The following is a 22,490-nucleotide window of genomic DNA, read 5'->3' as shown; positions in this document are numbered from 1 at the left end:
CATGCAGTTTTCCTGTAGACACATTCTCCCACTTGAGTTGTAGATCTTTGTCGTTGCTTCTTGGCCAGTTTAGATGAAAGCCCCTGTCTCAATCTGTAGGAATACTTTTACATGTCACTGTATAGAGATTAGCCTATTCACAGGTGAACTCTGTTTTCTAGTTAGGTGACTTCTGGAGCAGTTTTATTTAGAAGTGCAAGTTAATTGTGACTGAATGCACACCACTTCTTCACATTTTCATTTCTAAGTATCCTCTGGATGGTCCTGCCAGTGAAACAATCCCTGGTAAACAGACCATTTGTCTTTCATCCTCTGTTATACCTCAAGAGTTTCAAAATTGTTGACATCTAAGTCTTTGTAGACAGGAATCCATCTCTGTAAAGTTCTTCTTCCTCAATACAAACCCACTATAACCTTTAATGGGTCCTTAACGCACTACATATTGTTTTCCTCCCTCTATTCAACTATGCACTACTTTCTGTTGGTGCATCACATAAAATCCCAATGTATTGCAGTTAAGTTTGTGTTTGTAATGCGATAAATTAAATAGAAATATTTTTACGAGTCGCCGTCATAACAAATCACACAGACACAAAGCTTACCTTGATACCTGGGGTGTTAACAGATAGCCTGAAGGTTTCGTAGTAGATTGCCCTTCAGAAACTCTTCCTCACTGTACTCGTATACTTCAACTAATGGATTTATGAATGCATTCCGACTGTTTATTTGTGTAGTAATGAGAGGCTTTAATCAGGGTTGCCAGGGACTTGAAACGTTCCTCTGAGTGTCTACAAAAACAGCCCTCCCCTCGTTGGGCATGTCCACACACACTCACAATGCAGTGATTTATGGGAAACATTACAGGCAATCATGTCGAGCTGGGCCGTGTCCCTAGCATTGTTCAGCCTGTTTGAAATATGGAAGAGCCACGGTGCCCCCCTTGATACACAGATTCATAAAGATACAAGCTAGCGGACAAAAAACACAGATACACGTTTGGCTTTCGTTTTCTTTAAGTATGAATAATTTTTAATGAATAATAGAGGACGAATGCGGCACTCTCTAGGTCGCAAGTGCTCAAGCATATGCATTAGTTAGAAACTTTGGACAGACCTCTGCTGTAAACACGCTAATAGACTCGCACTTCTTCAGCTCAACAGTCTCTTTGATAGTGATAGTTGTTAGTTTAAAGGCAGAGAACATCCTCAGTTATTCGCTCTGATATCATTTCAGTGCCTCAGATGTTGCTGCGGCTCTGTTTATCTTGTTTCTGTCTGGTCTCTGTGGCTATATAAAAAAAAAAAAGAAAAGGGAAAAAAACATCTCTCAGTAAGAGCGGATTAACTGGGATGCACACATTTGTTTTCAAAATACCCCCGGCATATGTTTTCACAAAAATGACTAAAAAAAGAAACATATTGGACACCCATGGGCCGGGATGCCACACAATAAAAGCCCAGCGGCTCGATGTGACGGAGCATTCTCCACACGTATTTTGGTTCAGACCATTTCGTCTTTATCTCATTTTTCCTTTCGGGGGTGTTGAACGCGGGGATAAGAAATGCTTATGAAGCTCCGCTTGTCTTTGGCTGCCAACGTCTACCGACCACCACTGGAACGCGGCTGTTGATCAGGCCATTGGATGCGCTCACAAGCATGAAATCAAAAAGCGGACAACTCAGAAAGATTACTTCTAAAAGAGGAGTTTGAAGATGGAAGGAAAGCACACAGAAACGGAGGGGAACAGAAATGGCACCAATCGCTGATAGACACAGCTGAGAAAGATTTCAAGGCAACAAACAATTTCGGAACAGTGCACTGCAACGGCCAGATCCATTCACCTGGCAGAAAATCTTCATTTCTATGTAAACAGGTTGGTAGCAGTGGGGATATTTGGGTAGAAATAGAGCATTTAAATACCATAATTTGACTTGACACACAATGCGCACCTGAAAGTAGTTTCTTTTTCAATATACTTTCCACGGTTAGAGACCGCATGCGATGTTTCTAAAACTGAGCAGCATCCAGCTTTACGGTTTCGCTCCTGCTCGTCTGGGAAACCTAAGAGGCATGGAAGTTTGTGGCGAGAATCGTTTTCCCTCCGATTCGCCCGTGTCGTCGTCCCCTTACTGGGACTCGGTCTGATGTCATGAATAAATGCATGTCATGCCGCCACGGTGAATAACACGCCACTTTCCCACCCAGGACGAACCATTCTCAACCTCATCTTCCTTTCCCTCCTTTGTTTTTACTTCACTGCCGAAAGACTTTAGAAGGACTTCACCCCCCCCCAGAGCCGAGGCCAATCACAGAGTCCGGCCCACCGCTTCTCGAGAAAAGATTTGGTTGAGTTTGCTCACACCCTCGGCCAAAAGTCGGGGCTGTCACGGTTGAAATCCCTAAAGTGCCAGACGTTGAATTCTTGTCTAGTCAAATGAGTGATTTCTTTCTTCTGAAAGGTCATATTTTGTTATGCCAGCCACTGTAACTCATGCATTGAAGGATACATCTTGGCTTGAAGTTGATTTTCTTGTGATGTGTCAAATTCAAGTCTCTTGCGAGAAAGAAGTCTGCCAAAGCAGAAAAAGCTCACACTAACCCAACGGCCTATGGATAATCAATTCCTCGGGGAAAAAAAGACAATGGACTGCAGACTGGTACATTAAGGCAACCTTCCTTTCTTCCTTGACGTTATGCTGCCAGGAAAGCGAATAGTTTCATGATGTTCAGAGCAAAGTGAAAATGTACTTTTTCTTTCTTTTACTTCTTGTCTCTATTTGAATAGTTTTTATTCACATTTGCTTCAACACACAGCGAGTCAAAAGCTAAAATAAAATTAATTAAATGTCCCAATAGGTTGTGGTGCAGCTCTGTATTGAGATTCCTACAGTATGACAACCTTGAAAGGAAACATTATGGTTTTTACAGTATTAACAGTTTTAACTCGAATGCAAAGTGTAATGTGGAGACAACTCTACAAACCGCTAGAGAAAAACTCCAGCCACTCTGTTACACCAGTACTCTTCTTGGCATCTTGTAATAAAATCTTTAAACTTTAGGAATGTCTTGGTTTTTCTTTTTTAGAACTTTAAATCCCCTTTCAAAAATTAGGTTCAAAGTTTCACTGGTCGCAAACAGAATTTGCAAGAATTTGTAACCCGAGTAGAACAATTTATCTGGTCCATATGATGCTGAGTTTATGTCGCCCCCTTATGGTGATGTACTCAAACTGGTTTTTAAAGGAGCTCTGTTCTGTGTAAAATTATACAGTTTTGTTTTAAGAATATATATATATATATATATATATATATATATATATATATATATATATATATATATATATATATATATATAGATATATATATAAAAAATTCCCTTCTCACCCACCGCGGGTGGTTCTTATCCTCTGAGCTCGGGTCCTCTACCAGAGGCCTGGGAGCTTGAGGGTTCTGCGCAGTATCTTGGCTGTGCCAAGGACTGCACATTTCTGGACTGAGATGTCTGATGTTGTTCCTGGTATCTGTTGTAGCCACTGCTCCAGTTTGGGGGTTACTGCCCCGAGGGCCCCGATGACCACAGGCACCACTGTGGTCTTCACCTTCCAGGCCTCTCCAGTTCTTCCCTGAGGCCCTGGTATTCTCCAGTTCTCGTGCTCTTTTTCTGATGTTGCAATCACTTGGTATTGCTACATCTACCACAACGGCTTTCCTCTGATGTTTATCCACTACGACAATGTCTGGTTGGTTCGCCATTACCATTTTGTCTGTCTGGATCTGGAAGTCCCACAGGATCTTAGCTCTGGCGTTCTCCACCACCTTTGGGGGTGTTTCCACTTTGATCTCGGGGTTTCCAGTCCATATTCTGCACAGATGTTTCTGTACACTATGCCTGCCACTTGGTTATGTCGCTCCAGTACGCTTTCCCTGCCAGTATCTTGCACCCTGCTGTGACGTGCTGGACTGTCTCAGGGGCCTCCTTGCACATCCTACACCTTGGGTCTTGTCTGGTGTGGTAGATCTGGGCCTCTGTTGCTCTGGTGTTTATATATATATATATATATATATATATATATATATATATATATATATATATATATATATATTACAAACCACTGGATTGATGGTGCACTATGGGGTAGAATTCAATGATTAGAATAGAAAAAATACGGCAGTAATCAATTCATGTTAATTGATTACTACTGTAATCAATTAATTGATTACAGTAGTAACTCTACTCAATTAATTACAGTAGTAATTAATTGATTACTAATGTAATCAATTAGTAGCAGTAGCCTACTATCCTTTACCTTTAATGATAGGTAAAGGAACGTGGGAGGACTGTGATGTGAGCAGGTCGATATTAAGGCACATATTGCACATGTGTTTTTAGAGCTTATTGCATCTGATGTAGTATTAAAGCAAAACTGAGCATTACTGTCTCAATTCTTTCAGCTTGAACTGCCATCATAATTGTAACCAGAGCTGAACATTCAATGAAAGGATTTTAAATCATAAAGTGGCACTGGTCAAATGTAGGCCAGACTATTTCAAAAATGATGAAATTGATATTTAGGTTAGCACTGAGAGGAAGCTGGGTATGAAGTTCCTGTTTGCAGCTAATGGTTAGCATACGGTAGCATTGCTGTGTTCTACGGAGGATCCAAAATGCTCCCAGGCAATCATTTAAGGGCTAAAGGTTGGTGTTAGGATGCTCCCTATTCACCAACAACTAAATGTGGACTTTTTTCACACTTTCACAAATTGTTGAGCCAAAATTACTCACCATCAATATTTCATAACCTGCGTTTCCATTGACCTTAAAATTGCACAAATTGGAGATATGAAATAAAATTTGGAAAAATGGCAATTTAGAAAAAAACCCCACCTTTTTAAGGATTAGGTAGTTTTTTTGTTTGTTTGTTTTTGTTTTTTTTTTTTTTTGGCTATATTCAAATTTGGGAATTTGAAAAACTGCAATTGCAACATTTTTTCACATCACCAGTTGTACAATCAACAACTGGATGTCGCTGCTGGCGGAAACGACAACAGAAACGACAGGAAGCAAGAGGATGAGGGTGTGGCATGTTTTTTTTAATGACTTAACACATAATTTTAATTCCATTTATTGTTTATTGGAAACATGTTAATGCTGAAATGGTTTTACTCACATTTGCAATGAAAATGTCGCTGTAGTGGCATCTTAAAGCCATCAGCTAACAGTAATTGAATTAGGTCTAATTACAACTCATTTAAAACTGACATTGCATTGACAATCTGCTGCCCATCGGCAAAGCTATTTAGAAGTAACACTCTCTTTTTTTCCCTTCAACATTTTATCACATTGGGCAGAAATGTAAGAAGTTATGAGTCTTTAGTCGTGTTTCTATGTGCTTGTCTTAACTTTGTGATGGGCTCCAGCCTTCCATTAGCATACAGATAGCATATCTTTGTTTTGCTCTTTGAGAAAATACGGTTTTAATGGGTCTTTACAGCAGATGAAATCTGAAGGTGGGCGAGTAGTTATTTATTTTCCTCTTGAGTGCCACCAGCACACTTTCAGGGGACGGGTGCTCAAACACCATTAGACCTCCGTGGGGGGGGAGTGGGAGGGGTCTTTGCCATGGGAGATATAGATTAAGTTTCAGGTTGGCCGAGCAGAAACCGTAATGATTCTCACTCTCTGCCCTTGAAATTACCTTCTCATCGCGGATTGATACACACAGTCGTTTTTTTTTGTCTTTTTTTCCCTCCTTTCTAACTCACCTGTTTTTCAATCGCAAATTTGAATAATGGCGAATGCTTTAACACTCAGAGTGAGTGCATCATTTCAGGTTAAAACCCCCGGTGGTCTTTTATACCCTTTCACACTCTGTCAAAGCCCACACATTTAGGCAGCAGAAACGGGATGCGGTTTCTGCTTTTGTTTCTCCCTAACTCGATGAGTGACTCTGAACCAGCCTCAAAAATTCCCCACAGAAGATGTCAAAACAGATTAGCTTCTCTTAAATCCACTCCCCAGATTAAATGATTGTACAAATCAAACTGGCTTTGAGGCTTTGCATAATTTATTTATTTTTTTCTCTCCGTTTAGAAATTCTGTCTTTGACGTTTTACTTCTGTGTTGTGTTTGAGCCTTGACAGACTATTAGTCCATAAATCAATGGAGATGATGTATGAGGCACCCGGTGCTGGGGGGGTATAAACCTTTTTGTTTTCTATGATATATGACCATGTATCGTGGTGGATAAATTACAGTTTCACTAACTCCTTTTCATGTATGAGCAGAGTGTAGCATTCAGTTCATCAGTAACATGCCACATGTTGATTATCATTTAAAAACATTAAAAAAAAACAACGCAATTGATGTAATACTCAGGAAATTAAGATTGAGTATCTTGAATTGAATATGTTTGATCATAATTTATCTTGTACAATATGTTGAACACATGCAGTGCCAAAGATGAGTTTACAAACGTACTCATGAATCTTATGTTGATTTTGGACTATTAATATTCAGAAGTGTTTGGAGGTTGTTGGGTTTTTTGTTTGTTTGTTTTGTTTCCATGTGAAATGATTATACAATAAAAAAACCCCAAAAATATGGCTTTTTATGAACTCACAGATTTTCAAAAAGATACATACTGGCTCACATGTAGATAATATAGAGAATAGATAATAATGCTTGATTATTTCCTGAGGGAAGTTCAAATTCAAAAATACTTTATTGATCCCAAAGACAAAGACAGACTAACTGTACCCAACAGGTAGGGGAATGAAACCTGAAACCTGAATATATTTTGGTGATATTCATAAATACAGACCAAAACTGAGTTTGGAACCATTTAAAATGGCTAACATGTAGTTTGTGGAAAGACCTGGACCTCGTTGATTTGTCTATACCAAATGATTTTTGTGATCAAGAGACTATTTAATGTTTTTGTTTGTTTGTTTGTTTTGTTCTACTCTGTGTTAAAGTAGTACATAAGGCCCTGTGTATTCCATTTTCTGTATTAAATTCCCTGATTCATCTGCATTTTCCAAATCTCAGAAATCCTAGGGTCCAAACTACACCACTTACGGTGACTGTAATAGAAACATCTGAAGCATTATTATTGTTGGCAATAGGTACATTTTTCTGTACTGACACATTTTTAAATCTTTAAGGATCCAGATGAAGGAATAATAAATGTTTCGTAATCTTTAGGTAACATTTCGGATGCTCATGGGTCATACTGACAAGACTCAGACTACCAAAATAAAAAGGCTCACCTTGTTGTCAGTGAAGCAGCAGATTTCCCAAATTGCCTTTTTTTTCCCCCTTTCCTGCTCTTGTGCTTTGATCAGTTCCTCTTTCAGGACACAATAGATGTGGGAATAGTCTTTCATATGGAGCTGCCGCATGCCTAAGGTCTTGCTCAGCTTAGTCTGTCGATATGTTTCGCAATAAAGACATCTTTCACTTTATTAAGGTCGATCCGGAAGAAAAGGGATTTAAAGTTTCTCCTCCCGTGAGGTTTCGTCATGCTTTTAGAGGAAGAATGGCAATTCTAAAAGAAAAGGTAAAAGCAAAATTTCACCAGAACGTAAATAAACATTATTCAAGCGAGGTATTTGTCATCTTCTTTGAGCAGACATATTTAATAAATTACAATATTTTTAATATTTGTTCTGCTCTATCACCAAGTGAAGCACATTATCACACACAGACAGATTTTCCATTTATAGTTAACAAAAAAAAAGACATTTAAAATGAGAGAATTACAAAAGACCAATAAAAAAACACATTTTAAAATGTATCCTTAATGACCAGTTTGTTTAATACCTGGTTAAGAGGTTGCAAATATATATATATATATATATATATATATATATATATATATATATATATATATATATATATATATATATATATATATATTTCTGACAAAATATCCTCATCTGAACAGTTATTCTAACTTACTGAACATGGCTGTAATAGTAAGATTATCATTTATGAAATGATCTGATGACATCTGAATGGATGATCTGTACCACAGGTGGCAACTTTCGTGAAGAAAGCTGCAAATGAGAAAACATTGGAATTCTAAATAGGTTTCCTCCAAACCCATTTGCAAGTTCCATGTTGTTAAAATATAAAGTAGGACCAAAGAAAAGGGAAAAAAAAAATTCATTAGGGAAGCAGCCTCCCTTTCCATGAATATATCTGCTTCCATCGCCTAAAAGTCAAATCTTGTCTGATGTAATTTTTCAGCTTTCAGAGAAAGTTTTCAAACTGTCAAGAAAAGCTGTGCTGCGAGGAAGGTAAAAAATAAACCTGGAGCGAACCACCGCAGGGACTGGAGACTGCAGAGCTTAGTGCTTTCAAGGTCTTAAAATCCCCCCAAAAATACAAAAAGAAAAACCATGTGTAACATCATAATCAATGTCTGTACATAAAACGCAGTGAGGCACATTGTGGAACAAAAACGCTCAATAAAACCCAGATCTTTGTCAGTGATTATATTTATTGGATTTCTTGCCACTTGTGGCCACCTGCTCTCATGTCTGCACCCTTTCCTGCTACTGCTTTGTCGTTGAAGTTCTCAAATACTTTCATGAAATGACCTCATTTCGACAAGTCTGTGGGTTTCTCTGGCTGTGGTGCTGCTCCCACAACAAACAGCTAGCAGCAGCAAACCCTGTTTTACTTTTAATTATGAGATGCTACCAGTGACATTCACAGTCTCTGCCCAAAATGATCTCAAAACATCCTTTTGCTCATGCAGACTGTATGAAGCCAGCACAACTCTGAAGACAAACTGTAGTAAGTAGTGCATTTTCTATTGGATTTAACTTGAAGTACTTATGAGCGTTATACAAATGGAACTTTATCATGATAAAGTGGTTCACAGATTCAAAGAGTGGATGGTATTGTCTAGCACTCTGCAAAATTGGCTTTAAACCGTGTCAAATTTTGATTAAAAATCTGAGTGAAGAAAGATTACATTTGGAGTACCTCAAGGCTCCCTTTTCGAGCCACTTTGACTCAATATCAATACGCAATCCTGGTTTGTATACGTATGCTGATGACACACACAATTATGTTTACATGCCATTATGAGACCACAGCACCTTAAAGTTGCTGCATTTTTCTCCAGAATAATTTTAAAAGTGAGATCAAAATCTAACAATTGATAGATTTTGGCCTCACGTTTGTGAGGTTAGAGGTCAGCACCTAACTGGCAGAGATCTAGGTCAAAACAGGATGCGCAAAATTAGAAGTTGACTTTATTTAGTGTGATGGTTTCTTGACTGATCTCTGCAAAAAGTGTACATACAGCCACATCTGCGTTATAATGCTTCTTCATCAACACTGAGCCGCACCAAGACAATGGATCATATTACATCAGTTTTTTTGCTAACTGTTTTTGCTATGAAAGATTTGTTTTGAAAGGTTGCAATGGTTCTACAAGGTACAGTTTTTGTTAACAGAAATAGGTAAAAATGTCTCCTGATATGTGTGAGAACCTGGTGACCAGCCACCATGTCATGTTTTGCTAACACGTCTCGAACCGAAACAATTTCTACCACGAGAATCATTAAAGCCACTCACTTTGCCGTCTCCTCCGTTCAACCTATCACAAATTCGTCTCATTAAAATGTAAAAAGTTTGCAGCCAGTTTCCTTCCCCTGCAGTTTGCCAGGATGCAGATATTTTGTTCTCTCTGCTTGAGTCGAAATCACGAGTTGTCACAGCTCCCATCACTCGGTGAAGCTCAGGAAGAAGAAAAAATAAAAAAATAGCTTATCCTTTCTTTGGAAAAGCTGACTTTGACCATTTTTATTATTTATGCTTAAGTTTCTACTGATACTTTTTTTAACCTAATGGAGTGCAGAAAGAAAGGAAAAATCACTGTTTGGTAATCTTTATGCGACTTCATGCCTTCTGATTCTCTTTATATTGAATAGGCAAATTATTATTTCAGTATTGAATTGGTGCCCTCCGAGATTGTCTTCACAATACAAACACGGCCTGCACACCCTGACAGTTTGACACTTTAATTTTCAACAAAATGTTTCACCTGAACTTCCCTGATAAAGTGAAAGAAATTGCCCTCATAAATATATTTATACTGTGTTGGAAAACACTGCATGCTTCCTCCTCCATCCTACAGGTTGGTGCTCCAGAGCGCTATCTGCAAAATAGAGCCACTGCAGTGACGGTGTCTTTTCTGAGTCTGTCTGTCTGATGAATAAAACACCTTACAGCCTGACTTGTTAGCTGGCCTTAACTCTCCTCTAAAGTTTCTACAGTTATACTTAATGTGTGTTCACTGTGATTCCTTGGCCGTTAAATCCGATTCTGAGGCCTCTTCTCTTTTCCTAGGTTTGGAAGGGGCAAGAAGGACGAGGACAAGGTGGAGAGAAAGAGCTCAAGGAGATCGAAAGCTGAAGATACGCAAGCGTATGAAGATGACACCATCCAAATGAAGCAGGAACAGGAAAGGTAAGCGCAGATTCTGAACTAGCTAATGGCTCAAAAAATGATACCTGAAGAGTTTACTCAAATAAGTGTAAACCTCATTACCCGAAACTGCTGTTTAATTACTGAGATTATCTCATAGCTAACAATTCCCTTGTTGTTGAGTTATAAAAGTGTGGATTTCAGTCCATAAGGTAAGTTAAGGTGACCATGTGTCCATAGCCAGGGTGATCCTCTCTATATAGGCATGAACATGTTGGCCATGAGCGCGCAGGATCTGTGGTCGACGTTCTGATGATGTCATTTTGAGTGTGCACCCTCGATCGACCAGTTTTTTTCTGAAATCTCTAGGCATATTTGTCCGTTGCTGATTGCCCTGTCCAGTTCATGTTATGTGCACTCTTTTGCCAAAAATGTACAAAAAGGTTTTGACCTTGAGGTCAAACCCTTTTATTGACCTGCATCTTGCAAGCTACCACAAGATGGCATCTCGTTGTAGAGTCTTGTCAAGTTCCTTAAGTTATCTCCTGTCTTCTGGTGAGGAGAATGTGATGACAGAAAAGTCATGAAAAATGGTAACATGATTGAATGAAACACGACGCCCCTACGTGTCACACTGTATGCTTCGGAAAGACAGTCAACCCTCTTTATTCAAGAGAAACGTCAGGTTTTTAAGAAAATGGCCGCACATAGATTAATCGTTTGTTGATCGATAAAATCAATCAACTTCTATTGATCCCTGTTAGGGATCGTGGATCAGTTTCAGTATCTGAAAATACTTGAAGAAGTCAGATTGTCATATGTAGAAGAGGAAAAGGCCCTGGCAATCTGAAACACACCACCTTGTTTCCAGATGTATAAGACTGACATTTTGCAGTGGGCATAACAATCTTTAGATGTTGAAATATTTTGGGTTTACTTGAAAAAAAAAATGCTGTTTCTGCAGCACAAACCAAGAAACTCAGAGGAATCCTGGAATGTGAGTTGGAATACCTATTCACAAGAACCAGGAGTTGACTCCATGAAAAACAGATGTGGAGCAGTTCTCAGAAACTGCTGCTTATAAAACTGAACATTAGAGATTCACACAAAAAGCTAAATATTCAGACATTCTCAGGTTTGTTCAGAAATGGTTGAAACTTGCAATGCTGACATTGCTATATTTTATTTTCCAACAGTGCGAATTAATTTTTTCTCGCTTTCTGTGACTCAATAACAAAAGTGCATTTTTTATCTGTTCCAGTGTTTCAGCTCAGAGTGCTGTTATTTAAAACACAGTTCTACATTCTTATGCTCGACAGGCGTGGACAGTTTGCCAATATTCAAAATGTGTCTTTCCATTTCAGTGGCACATTGAATGAATAACTTATGGATTCTAGTGGCCCGTGCCAATCCCAGCTCTTAGTGTCAGTCCTGTGGATTCAGTCTTATTGTTTGGTGATTAACTAACAACCATCAACGAAGGTTGTTAGTCTTCAAAGAACACACTGTGTCTCTTGATCCCAACCTCGCAGTTTAGTGACTTTTGATCGCATTGTGGACGTCGGGATGTGGAAAAGAGTCGGGCGTCGCATCAACCTCGCTGCCATGACCTCGCTCCTCACCCACATGAAACTCGCGCCAGTGAGGAAGACGGCATCGGTGGCAGAATGAATGAAAAGGCAGCTCGCCGCCTCCGTCGTTCTCCACCAGCCAAATGAACTCAGTAATCAAACCACCGTTGGTAATGACGGCTAATTGAATAGAAACAATGGAGCTTGATAGCGCGCCCTCTTACAGCGAAGGAAGAAAAGGATGGATGGTTGTTGAGAAAGTAATGCGCAGACACACACCCACTCAGGCGCGCACACACACACACACACGGGAGAGAGAGACCGAACTGTCACAAAGCCTGTCTTTCCTGCTGAATGGAACATCTGGAGGTTTTACTCAAATAACTGCACCACATCGTGGTATTGAACTGTGATTTGCAGTGAAGGTCCGATCCATTCAGACTGGGAACCTCTCTGGCTGTGGGCCTGGACTGTTTCTTTCTGTGAGCTTTGGAAACCAGCAGGCCTGTTTTTTTTTTTTCCCCCATCCAGACCCATCTCCTTTTGAACGGCTCCCAAACAGCAAGAATCAATACAAAAACACAGTGGGCATGAGATAATGTTCGGTGCCATGGACAAGTTTTTATGCCTATTGAACCTTTTTTTTTTTTTTTTACATTCTGTTAACCTCAAACCCTTATTTGGATTAAATGTGACAGAACAGCACAAAGCAGCTCATGATTGTGAAGTGGGAGGAAAATGATGGTCTTTACAGCTGAAGCCTCCGTTTATTTTCACCTCTCTGTACGCCGATGCTCATACTTTGCATCCGCTCTTTTAGAGCGGAGTAACCTATCTACTAAATGCAGTCCTCCCCTTCTTAAAATGTAAATTCACAGTACAAACCTATCAGGACAGTGCTGACCACTTAAACTGAAAGGCTTAATGGAATAAACATAAATCATAGAAGAAGCCAGGAGGCCCATAGCATCGCCGAGGTAGCAGCAGAGACCCACTATGAAATCTGTTGAGAAAACATCATCAGTTGTGCACATTTAATGGAATTGAAGGACAAGAAAGCTGTTGGGGAAAAAAAAAATCATAACAGCTTTTATTAGCAATTTTCTTCAAGTCATCCAGGGATTGTGAATAAGAGGTGGAAGAAAGTTCTCCATCCAGACGAGGAAATTAAAAAAAAAAATTTTTGGCTTACTGCTAAGTTGAACACACCATCCCCACTCTGAAGCATGGTGGTGGCTGCCTTTAGACCTAATTTTTTTTTCAGCAGGAACTGAGAATTTGGGCAGAGCTGATGGAACTAAACACAGGGAAACCCTGAAAGATTTGCTAAAGCAGGGATGTCCAAAGTGAGGCATGTGGGCCAAATGCGTCACAAAGATTACTTTGCTGCCGCATGGGATTTTTAATCAATAATGGTAAAATGTGGGCCTCCAGTAAAATTGCTTGATTAAGGTTTTCGCCGACAAGAATGGTAAATAAATACTCCTAAGATTAAAATAAAAGGAGCCTTTGGTTGAATTTGATAAATAGAACTAAATACATTTAGTGGCTTTTACTTTTACTAACGAGACCTTAGTACCTCCACTATTGTTGTTTTCAAAGAAATGGTGAGGTAACAGTCCTTCTTGTAGGCCATACACCCAAAATAAATTTTTTGGCAAAGAAAATGGACAAAAGACTCTATGCAATTGTTGAAGATGAAATCCTTCAGACGAGCACTCATCTGCGTGATAAAAGTCCTGACCGGCAATAGAGGCAAACCTTGGAAGTTTATGTTCAGACACTCCAGCTTATCTGACCTTTAAATTGTTTTGTAAAGAAAATGTCGAACAATTTCAATTTCTAGATGTACAAAACTGGTACAAAAACACGCCAACATAGTCTATGTTAAGTTAGTAACACCAAATATTAACTCAAAAGGTACTAAATTCAAATATTTTTTTCCATTTCACAATTGTCCTTCGTTTTGATTTGGTTTATCCTATAAAATTTCAATAATGTACTCTGGAGCTTGTTTCTGTGATGTGACAAAATGTTCAAAAGTAATGAATACTCCTCAAGGCATTGAATAAATACTGTACCTGTTATATTCTTTGCTTCTCCCACACGTTACTGTTGATTTGTCTTGTCCTGCGTCTCTGAGCTCTTCCCATATTTCTTCTGCAAGGACTGACCCTCTGTTAATGGAAAGGAAATCCTATGGGAAATTGCGGTTTTTAATAATAGACCAACATGCTATAAAGCCAAAGTCCAAAGCTTTAAGGTTTGGCGCCGTGACGGCCCAGACGTCCATTACCAATTGCGTTCTTTGGTGACATCGCCGTTTCGCACTTCTGCTGCAATAAATTTCTCAGTCGTAGTCGTCCACAAGAGTCATTTGAGCTGATTGAGCATTCTTTTTTTTCTTTTTTTTTCTGAAATGGAGACCGGACATTTCTGAGTGCCTTTAAGAAATGATTGAGCTCATCAGTTCAGGCTTATGGCGACGCTGCGCCGGCGCACTACCCACAGCTGTGAACCTAAAGTGTCTGCTCAGCCGACATTAGTGATCATTAATCCGAGCAGACAGTTCTGACAAGGCTTTAAGTGATTAAAAATAGCAGCCAGTGAAGAGGTGAAGCAGATTACTTTATAAAAGGTTTGCTATAATAAGGACGCGATGATCTTATATTTAAAACTTTGACCCTTCTATGATTCTTGTGATTGATGGTTTGGCCTGCGGGGCTCACAGACACAATCCATTTATTTTAGGTGAGGTGTGATCCAAATTAATGTCCTTTCAGTGTCTTCTGAGCTCTAAATGATGGAGATGAGAGTACATAAAACGTTGACATCGCTCCTGGAGCTAAGCTATGTTGTATCACTGGCACAATGAGTGCCTGCCTGCAGAGGTTTAGTCAAATTTGGCAGTTTTTACAAAGCCACTGGGCTTAGTCATTTCATGTCCCATTGAAAAGCATCCTGACCTGCTGAGAGAGCACTACACTGTACCAACAGCTCAATTTAAGGTAGTAGTACAAGGATAGGTTGATTAAGCACAATAGGGGCAGGTTGTAATGTCTAACATTTCAGCTAATAAAGAGTAAAACAATTCATTTTTGCTCTATCTTTGTAGGATTTATGTGAGTGTTTGTGCCAGTATCCATCTGTCGTTGGTCACTCGGGCATAACCCTGACACCCAAAAGACAAATGGCCAAAACAAACCCAAACAGAAAATGTGTTTATGCTATGGGAGGAAGCCGGAGTACCCAGAGAGAAACCACACAAATACAGCAAGAACCTGCCAACAACTGGGGGCCAAAATGGCAACATCTGGTACATTTGCAGCTGGTGTGGTTTGCATTCACACGTCATTGTGGTAAACTGTGTTTATAACCTCGCCTGTGGTGGCGCTGCACCAAGTACTACCAAAAAGAAACAACAAGAGAACCGCAGCAGACGACACAGAGCGCAAAGTCCTTCTTCACAAAACGCAAAGAGAAATTAACAACTGTAAGATTTTTCTCTGGTCTTTTGACCTCGCTTATCAAAAAACCACAAGATATTCATCTCCCTAATGCGAGACGTGTGTTTGTTTTGGTTATGTTTACCCAGAATGCCTTGCACTATAGTCCATTTCCTGCTGAGTGGTCTCTGGCATGATTTGGTTAAATGCAACCAAAACAAATTGTGGAGTACTTACACAGCAACCAAGAACTGGAACATTTAGTTTATATACTTCCAGAACAGAAATTAAAACAAACCTGGAATCCAGAGAAACTTCTGTTAGTTTATCTAGAGAAACTATTCATTACCTTAGATCAACATCTGGCATCAACCTTTTTTATATCAGAGCAAGACCGAGAGAAACTCCTGTTAGATTACAAATCTAGAACAAACTTACAAAGCACCACCTACTTTATATAATCAAACATGGAGAACCAACATTTGGTTCTATACCTCACTAATCTTAACAAACAGAGAACCAACGTCTGATATGATCAGATCAATGATCAGATCAATGATCAGATCAATGATCCAGAGTAATCCCTACCAGTTTATAATTTACAAACTACTTTTTGTTATTCTTATTAAACATGGGGAACCAATACATAGTTCTGTACGTAGTTCTGTACTTTTACCTTGTCTTTCTTTTGGAAGGTTGCTTTGTTTGCATTTTCCTTCTAATTCACGTAAAGCACTTTGAATCGCCTTGTCCCTGAAAATACCTTTGCATTCGAACCGCACCAGAGTTCACTTCAACCGAACCGAGACCAGGGTTTTTAGGTGGACCAGACTTTTATTCGACATTCACACCTCCCCTAATGAGCTGGACTTTTCTAAGCAAACAAACTGGAGTTTAGTCCAAGTGGTCTAAACACGGCTGGTGTGAACCCTTCGGGGTGTAGCTTGTCTCACCAGAGCAAGCCAGTATTCCAGTTCTCTTTAGTCTGCGGACAGTAGCCATAACACTTTTATCTGACTGGCTCATGTTGGGAGGCCAATGGATTCAACAAGTTCCCTGATTGCATCCGCAGCAACAGCCGGACTTATTCATCCAGTAACATCAGGGTGAAGAGAAAGGATGAAAGACACACAGGCATTGGTCGGGCTTCTATCAGTCTCTGGCTTATCTCTGCACATTCCAGTCCTGAAATTTAATTTTTCTGTCCAAAGTGATTGGACAAAAAAAAAAGAAAGAAAGAAAGAAAGAAATGTGACATTGTTCTGTCTCCATTTTCTGCCTGGGCTGAGCACCATTTTCTCTTTCTCTGAAGCGGCTGATTATGATGTCCGTTCTCTGTTATCTGCTTGGCTCTGCTTGGCTTCTAATCAGCGACCAGCAGTCCTCTGCCACTCCTTTTGTTACCCCTGCCTGGACTACAGCAGAGCTCATCTTTTTTTCTTCTTCTTCTTCTTCTTCTTTTTTTTATTCCAAGAAAGAGACTTCCTCTTGTTTCTTAATAGACTTCAAGCTGACTCCAGGCAAACACAACCTGACCCCGTTTTCTGAACTAGTCAGCACAATTTGCTTTTGAGAAAAAGGACAGCAAAACAAAACAAACCTCAATTAGGGGCAGGAATTTGCTTTTCTAATTACCAAAAGAATGAGAAAGCAATCTGCCTCAGGGAACTCTTTTTTTTTTTTTTTTCCACTCTTCTTTGCCACCAGTGATACTGTTCCACTTTGTCAAACTATCTCATTATTTTCGAGCGTGGCGTCTGCATCTCATTTGCAGAGCGAGTTCAGAGAAAGGTCTAACCGGCTGATTGAGAAGAGTGACGAGTTTTGTAATTATATTGATACCTACAGGAAGTTAATATGATTATTAACACCAGAAAACAGAACAATTATCCCCGTGATTGCGTTACGAGCCCGGTTTCGACGGCGAGATGGGCCGCTCGAGGTTTGTGATTCTGCACAGGCAGCTGCGTGCGGAGCCATTTGCCATCCTTTGATGAGATTCAGATTCATTCTGCCCTCCACCTGCACTTCGGAGTACCGCGAGCATGTTATGATGAAGGCGTACTGCAAATAAAAATCTATTCCACAAATCTCAATTTAAGAGTACGAGAGCAAATACATTCTGTTTCATCTGCCGACACAATCCACACCGAAGAGGCATGCCTTCAAACTGCTAAGTGTGCTGACTTGAGAATGAATGAGAAATAAAGACGACGTTTCCTTTTCACTCTTGTCGCTTAGCGTGGATGAAACACTGTCAGAAATACGGCGATGGAGCTCGCTAGCTTCGCTAGATCAAAACATTGCTTCGGTTTGCTTAGAATTGCCATTTATTTAAGGAGTAGAGGTCTCAAAAAAGATCTAAGGTCTGTTTCTGCAGCACAACGCCATAAAGAAGCTTTCATAAACATTCATTAATAAGCGTTATAGAGGCAGTATTATGCAAGCTTGACTTTGTTAAACTTACTGACTTTAATACACCATATGATAATGTTATTTCTTCATCAAAAACATAACCTTGATTCTTTTGAGAATGTATGAGAAATCTTTTCATTTCCATGGCGACCATTCTCGCTCCACCTTCTACACGGTTTCTAAGCTTCTGAGTTACAGCCTCAGAGAGAAGCCCTCCCTCACGACTCCCCAAATCAACTCCTTCAGACTAGCCAGCAGCAATTAGCAAACACCTGGTGGAACTGGGCTTCAGCTGAGCTCATTACCATAGCTACTTCTCAGTGCAACGGTGGTGAAATGTTGTTAAATAGTTAATAGAGGGCAGATGTTGTACTGACTTCCCTAAGGTGGAGCTTCAGAAAGAGCAGGGGTTTCTTAAAGCGCAGGAGAAGTAGGGTGTGATCTGCGTGAAGGAATGTTCTTGAAGAAATGTTTAGTCAGTGAATTAGAGGCTGAACTTGAACTGCCCTGGTTGCCTTAGCATTAGACTGTCTAGACTGTCTATTTACCAAGAGGAAATGCTATTCCAATACAAAGTCATGAAAGCTTAAAACTGAATGCAATTTTTCCTAGAAACTTACTGTTTTTTTTTTAGTTTTTTTTCATCAATTTAATTAAATAACCCTAAATAAGCCTGCAGTTGGATACTTTACTGTTCCATTATGTCCCTGAAAGGTTTAGTTTTGAAACTGCATCACTGTCTTTGCTAAATGTAGGCTGTGGTTAGGGGAGGAGAAAGAAGACAGGCAGGTAATTGGGATTGTACGGTAATAATGTGTTTGGTGTGGGCCAGACTTTCCTGGGTGTTAACATACGGGGCCATTAATTGGCTAATGGAGTATATGTGGTGGAGAACAAGGTGGTCTCTGAGGAGGAGGTGGGGATGAGGAGAGGAGTTGGCAGTGAAGCTGTTACAGGTTGCTGAAGTAAAGCGCTATTAGCAGGCGTTTGAGGTTTGAGGCTAATGAGCGGAAAAGTGGTCCACGCATTTCAGCACTCTTGTTCTGCTTTTAGAACAACTTTATTGTTCGACGTCCTTTTTTTCTTTCCAAGCATTTTAGTAGGGATTCAGAAATACAGAGGCGTAGAACAAGATTGCAATGTTTGCGTTTCAAAATTTTACGAGTACAACTTGGTTGTCAATCCTACAAAAAAAAATGTGCTTCATTTTAATTATATATAAATATCAGTCCATACATCCCTATGTTCTAATATTATACCTATTCCATGTCCATTTAAACCAGGATATCACATAAATATTTTTAGGACATGTTGAAATATTTGCTACATTTTTGCCACAGTTTGAAGACACCATTTAAGAGATATAACCTACACTTGTACAGTTTGAGTGCTGCACAAATGCCACAATGCGGACACAATTAAGACATTATATAATCTTGTGCTACACTATTCAGACACCTTACACTAAATGAAGACTCCTTTACCTCAGCACCAGTGAAATATCTCCCTTCAAACATACAGGGAAAAATATTGAATATTTAAACAATTTAACACAAGCTGGATCCAAATAAAACAATGACTTTGACGGCCACACGATTTAGTTTTGTTAGTTTTCATAAGTCTGTTGATTTACGTTTTTCATGTCAGACTGCAGCCTGGAAAGAAAGTTTCACCTCTAGCTTACAGCTGTTACTCCAACCCTAAGGTCAGTAAGTAAGTTTTTCATGGATCTGATTAGTCCATAAAACACCAGAGGCTCTTTAAATCCCAGGGGAATGACGTGAACCTGCAGTAACATCACTCCCGACTGAGACCTGACGTCATTGTGCGGGTGGAAAACCTTGTGCAAAGTTTGAGTTTTTGTGTCATTTCTTGACCTTTTTTTCCTAAATAAAAAAAAGCTAAATTAAAGCACCCTAGTTTTAACTATCTAAATTCAGAATTTGTTATACTATAGCACATTTTCGAATATTCAAAAGAAAAAAAAATCAGAATGGCTCAGCTCGTCGCTAAAGATGACAGCACAACTCGGAGCGTTGCATCAGCCTTCCAAATCTCATTCTCCAGATAATACCAAGAAAATAGGATTCAGGGCGGTTTGGAGTAAACACGGCCGCCTATGGACAGGATGTGGGAATTGGGTTAATCTGGCACTGAAAAATGGTGATTGTTTGAAATGTGATTACCGTTATTAAAACACACAGACCTGGGAGAGCCAGTCCTGCAGGGGGAATTGTACTGTGCTCCAAACCTGCCAATCATCTTCGAAGAGCGGCAGGAGGGGAGGTCAGAGGTCAGCTGTGACCTGAGGTAACGGGGAGGTTTTAGCAATAGGAGGCTGCCTGTGCGTGCATGAGTGCGCTCCCCATTGTAGAGCATCCAACATCTGGGACCAGTGAACGGTTTGGTGGCTGCTGTTGCCGGGGTCACCACGCCCCCCCCGTTTACTCCATTTTGGCTGTCCTCGGCGCTCCTCGCTCTGTGTCTCTCTCTCCCCTTCACTGTCCTCTCCATCTCCTCCTGCGGTGCCAGATCTGCTCGCACACATGCAGAGTGAGTCTCATTAGCCGCAGACAGATGGGCGATTGCATGGAACCGTTCTGTACGACGGGAAAGGTCTGTGAAAGGCTGTGTTGTGTGGCAGGGTTCCCAAGGGTGGAACAACATGGAAGGGGGCATGAAGAGAAGAAAATGAGATTTCCTTCCCACCTTCTCTTATTTGCAATGCTAAGGAACTGATCACCACGAGGCCTCGCTTTGCTGACTGGAATGAGCGCGCGTTGCAAAAACGCAAGATCCTACCAAATAGTTTTGGTCCAGTTTCTTGTGCAAATAATTTAGTACACTTGTAATAAGGCAAAAATTAATTGCAAGTAACTTTTCAGCTTGTAAAAGTCAATAATCCCTTAATACTGATTAAAACAGTATTTATTCCATTGGCAGATTATTTCAATCATAAAGTATTTTTCTAATGTGTGAAATAATCACATAACAGAACAAGTGCAGTTTTATGTAAATTAAGAAATTATTGACTTAAAATAAGCTCCTATATGTTCCTGAAAAGTTAGTTTAGTCTTACTTCAAGTGTAGTAAGATATTTGCAGCAGAAACTAGACCAGGAATACTTGGCAAGGTTCTGTGTTTTTGCAGTGTTTTAATTTTGAGACTGACATTTTTTTTTTCCCCCACACTTCATTGCAAAAGAGTCAGTCTTGTGACACAGACGCTTTGGGGTGCAGGTCCTCAAGTGTTAATAAAGGGGCACCTTGTGCTCCACATGCGACTCTGGTCTGCTTTAGCGGTGTGAGATTTATTACAGCTCATCATCTACATTTTAAATCAAGAGCTATTTGTAGCCTTATGCAGATGTTTAGTAATGTTCAACGGAACAGAATCGATCAGCCACGTTTATTTGTATAACGCATTTCAGCAACAGTGTAGTTTAAATCAGAGTAAATAAATGAGACAAATGAAAATGTAGGCTATACATTTCCACTTTTTTGGGGAGGCGAGGGGCGTCTTCTTCAGGTTTTGTGCTTTATCAGATTGAAGCATCCATTATATGCGTGTCATTGTTCATACATTTTGTGTCTAACCCTTAACCTAATGTCGTTCGTTCCAGAATCCAGGCCAAAATGCGGGAAATTCGGGAGCGGCAGGTGAAGGAGCGGGAATACGCCGAGATCCAAGACGTCGTCAACCGCACCTTCAGCTCAGACGAAGAGCACACCTACGCTGGCATCGAGTCGCTGGGCTCGTCTCAGGACAGCGGCAGCGCCGACCCCTATGGCCACCACTACCACCTGCCTCAGAGCCCGCAGAGCCCTCGATCCCCCGTCAACCCACAGTGCAACGGACCACCTCTGGAGGCGCTGTACGCCCAGGTCAACAAGCACCGCAACGGACGACCAGCGGCTCCCGACAGGTAAGGAACCCAATTCAGGTCCTGCTGGTCGTCTGAATGAGACTGACGAGCCTTGCTCCTCCGTAGCTCACTGATTTGCATCAGTCTGGGCGATTTACATCTCATCTATTATGCATAGACAGTGGTGTGAGTTCATTTGTTCACTTTTAGTTGGCAAAGACGAGACACGGTTCACAGATCAACGCTGAATTTCACACAGTGTTTTATCACATGCTTTATCTACAGGGCATTCCCCAGAGCAGGCTGGTAAAATCCAGAAACAAAGTAAAAGGAACATCAGAATCCTATCAGTAATTTTTCATGTAGCGGCATATATTATCTAGCGTCGTCTCACGTTTTTTTTTTTTTTTTTTTTCATTTTGCCGGGATCACAGGTAATCTCCTTGGAGCCACGTCTTTACCTTGAACGCATGTGCAGCCGACGGCTTGGCCACGTCAATAAAATGATAAATCTACAGTTTATAAGGTTGCAACACCATAAAGTTGCTTTCCTGTTCCAATAGGAAATTATCCAATATTTTGCCAATCGGCAGCCACTAAGATCTCGTTGCACAGTTTGTCGGCTCTGTGGCTTCAGATCTCTGTTTTGCCTTTGCACTGGAGATAATCCAATCTGTTTGGAAGACGCAGGAGAGATGAGTGTATTGTCGGCGAAAACTTTTTCCAACAGATGCCATAGGGCTCCTTCAG

The 22,490-nt window shown here is 40.3% G+C and overlaps 1 protein-coding gene across 4 annotated transcripts in view; it reads left to right on the top strand.

Moving 5' to 3' along the window:
- LOC129364582 (partitioning defective 3 homolog) overlaps window positions 1–22,490 on the top strand; it is a 343,226-nt gene that overhangs the window by 229,684 nt on the left and 91,052 nt on the right. For all 4 annotated transcript variants that reach the window (XR_008606460.1, XM_055037305.1, XM_055037304.1 and 1 more), the window contains 2 exons: window positions 10,366–10,485; window positions 21,498–21,800. Coding sequence is in view for 3 of the 4 variants with exons in the window: in XM_055037305.1 (XP_054893280.1) it covers window positions 10,366–10,485; window positions 21,498–21,800 (423 nt within the window). In the remaining variant the exon portion in view is untranslated. The remainder of the gene's footprint in view (window positions 1–10,365; window positions 10,486–21,497; window positions 21,801–22,490) is intronic.

Source organism: Poeciliopsis prolifica, unplaced genomic scaffold, assembly GCF_027474105.1.
Source record: "Poeciliopsis prolifica strain line A6 unplaced genomic scaffold, Auburn_PproV2 SCAFFOLD012, whole genome shotgun sequence".
NCBI classification, from domain to species: Eukaryota; Metazoa; Chordata; class Actinopteri; order Cyprinodontiformes; family Poeciliidae; genus Poeciliopsis; species Poeciliopsis prolifica.
This window is presented reverse-complemented; position numbering and strand designations above follow the sequence as displayed.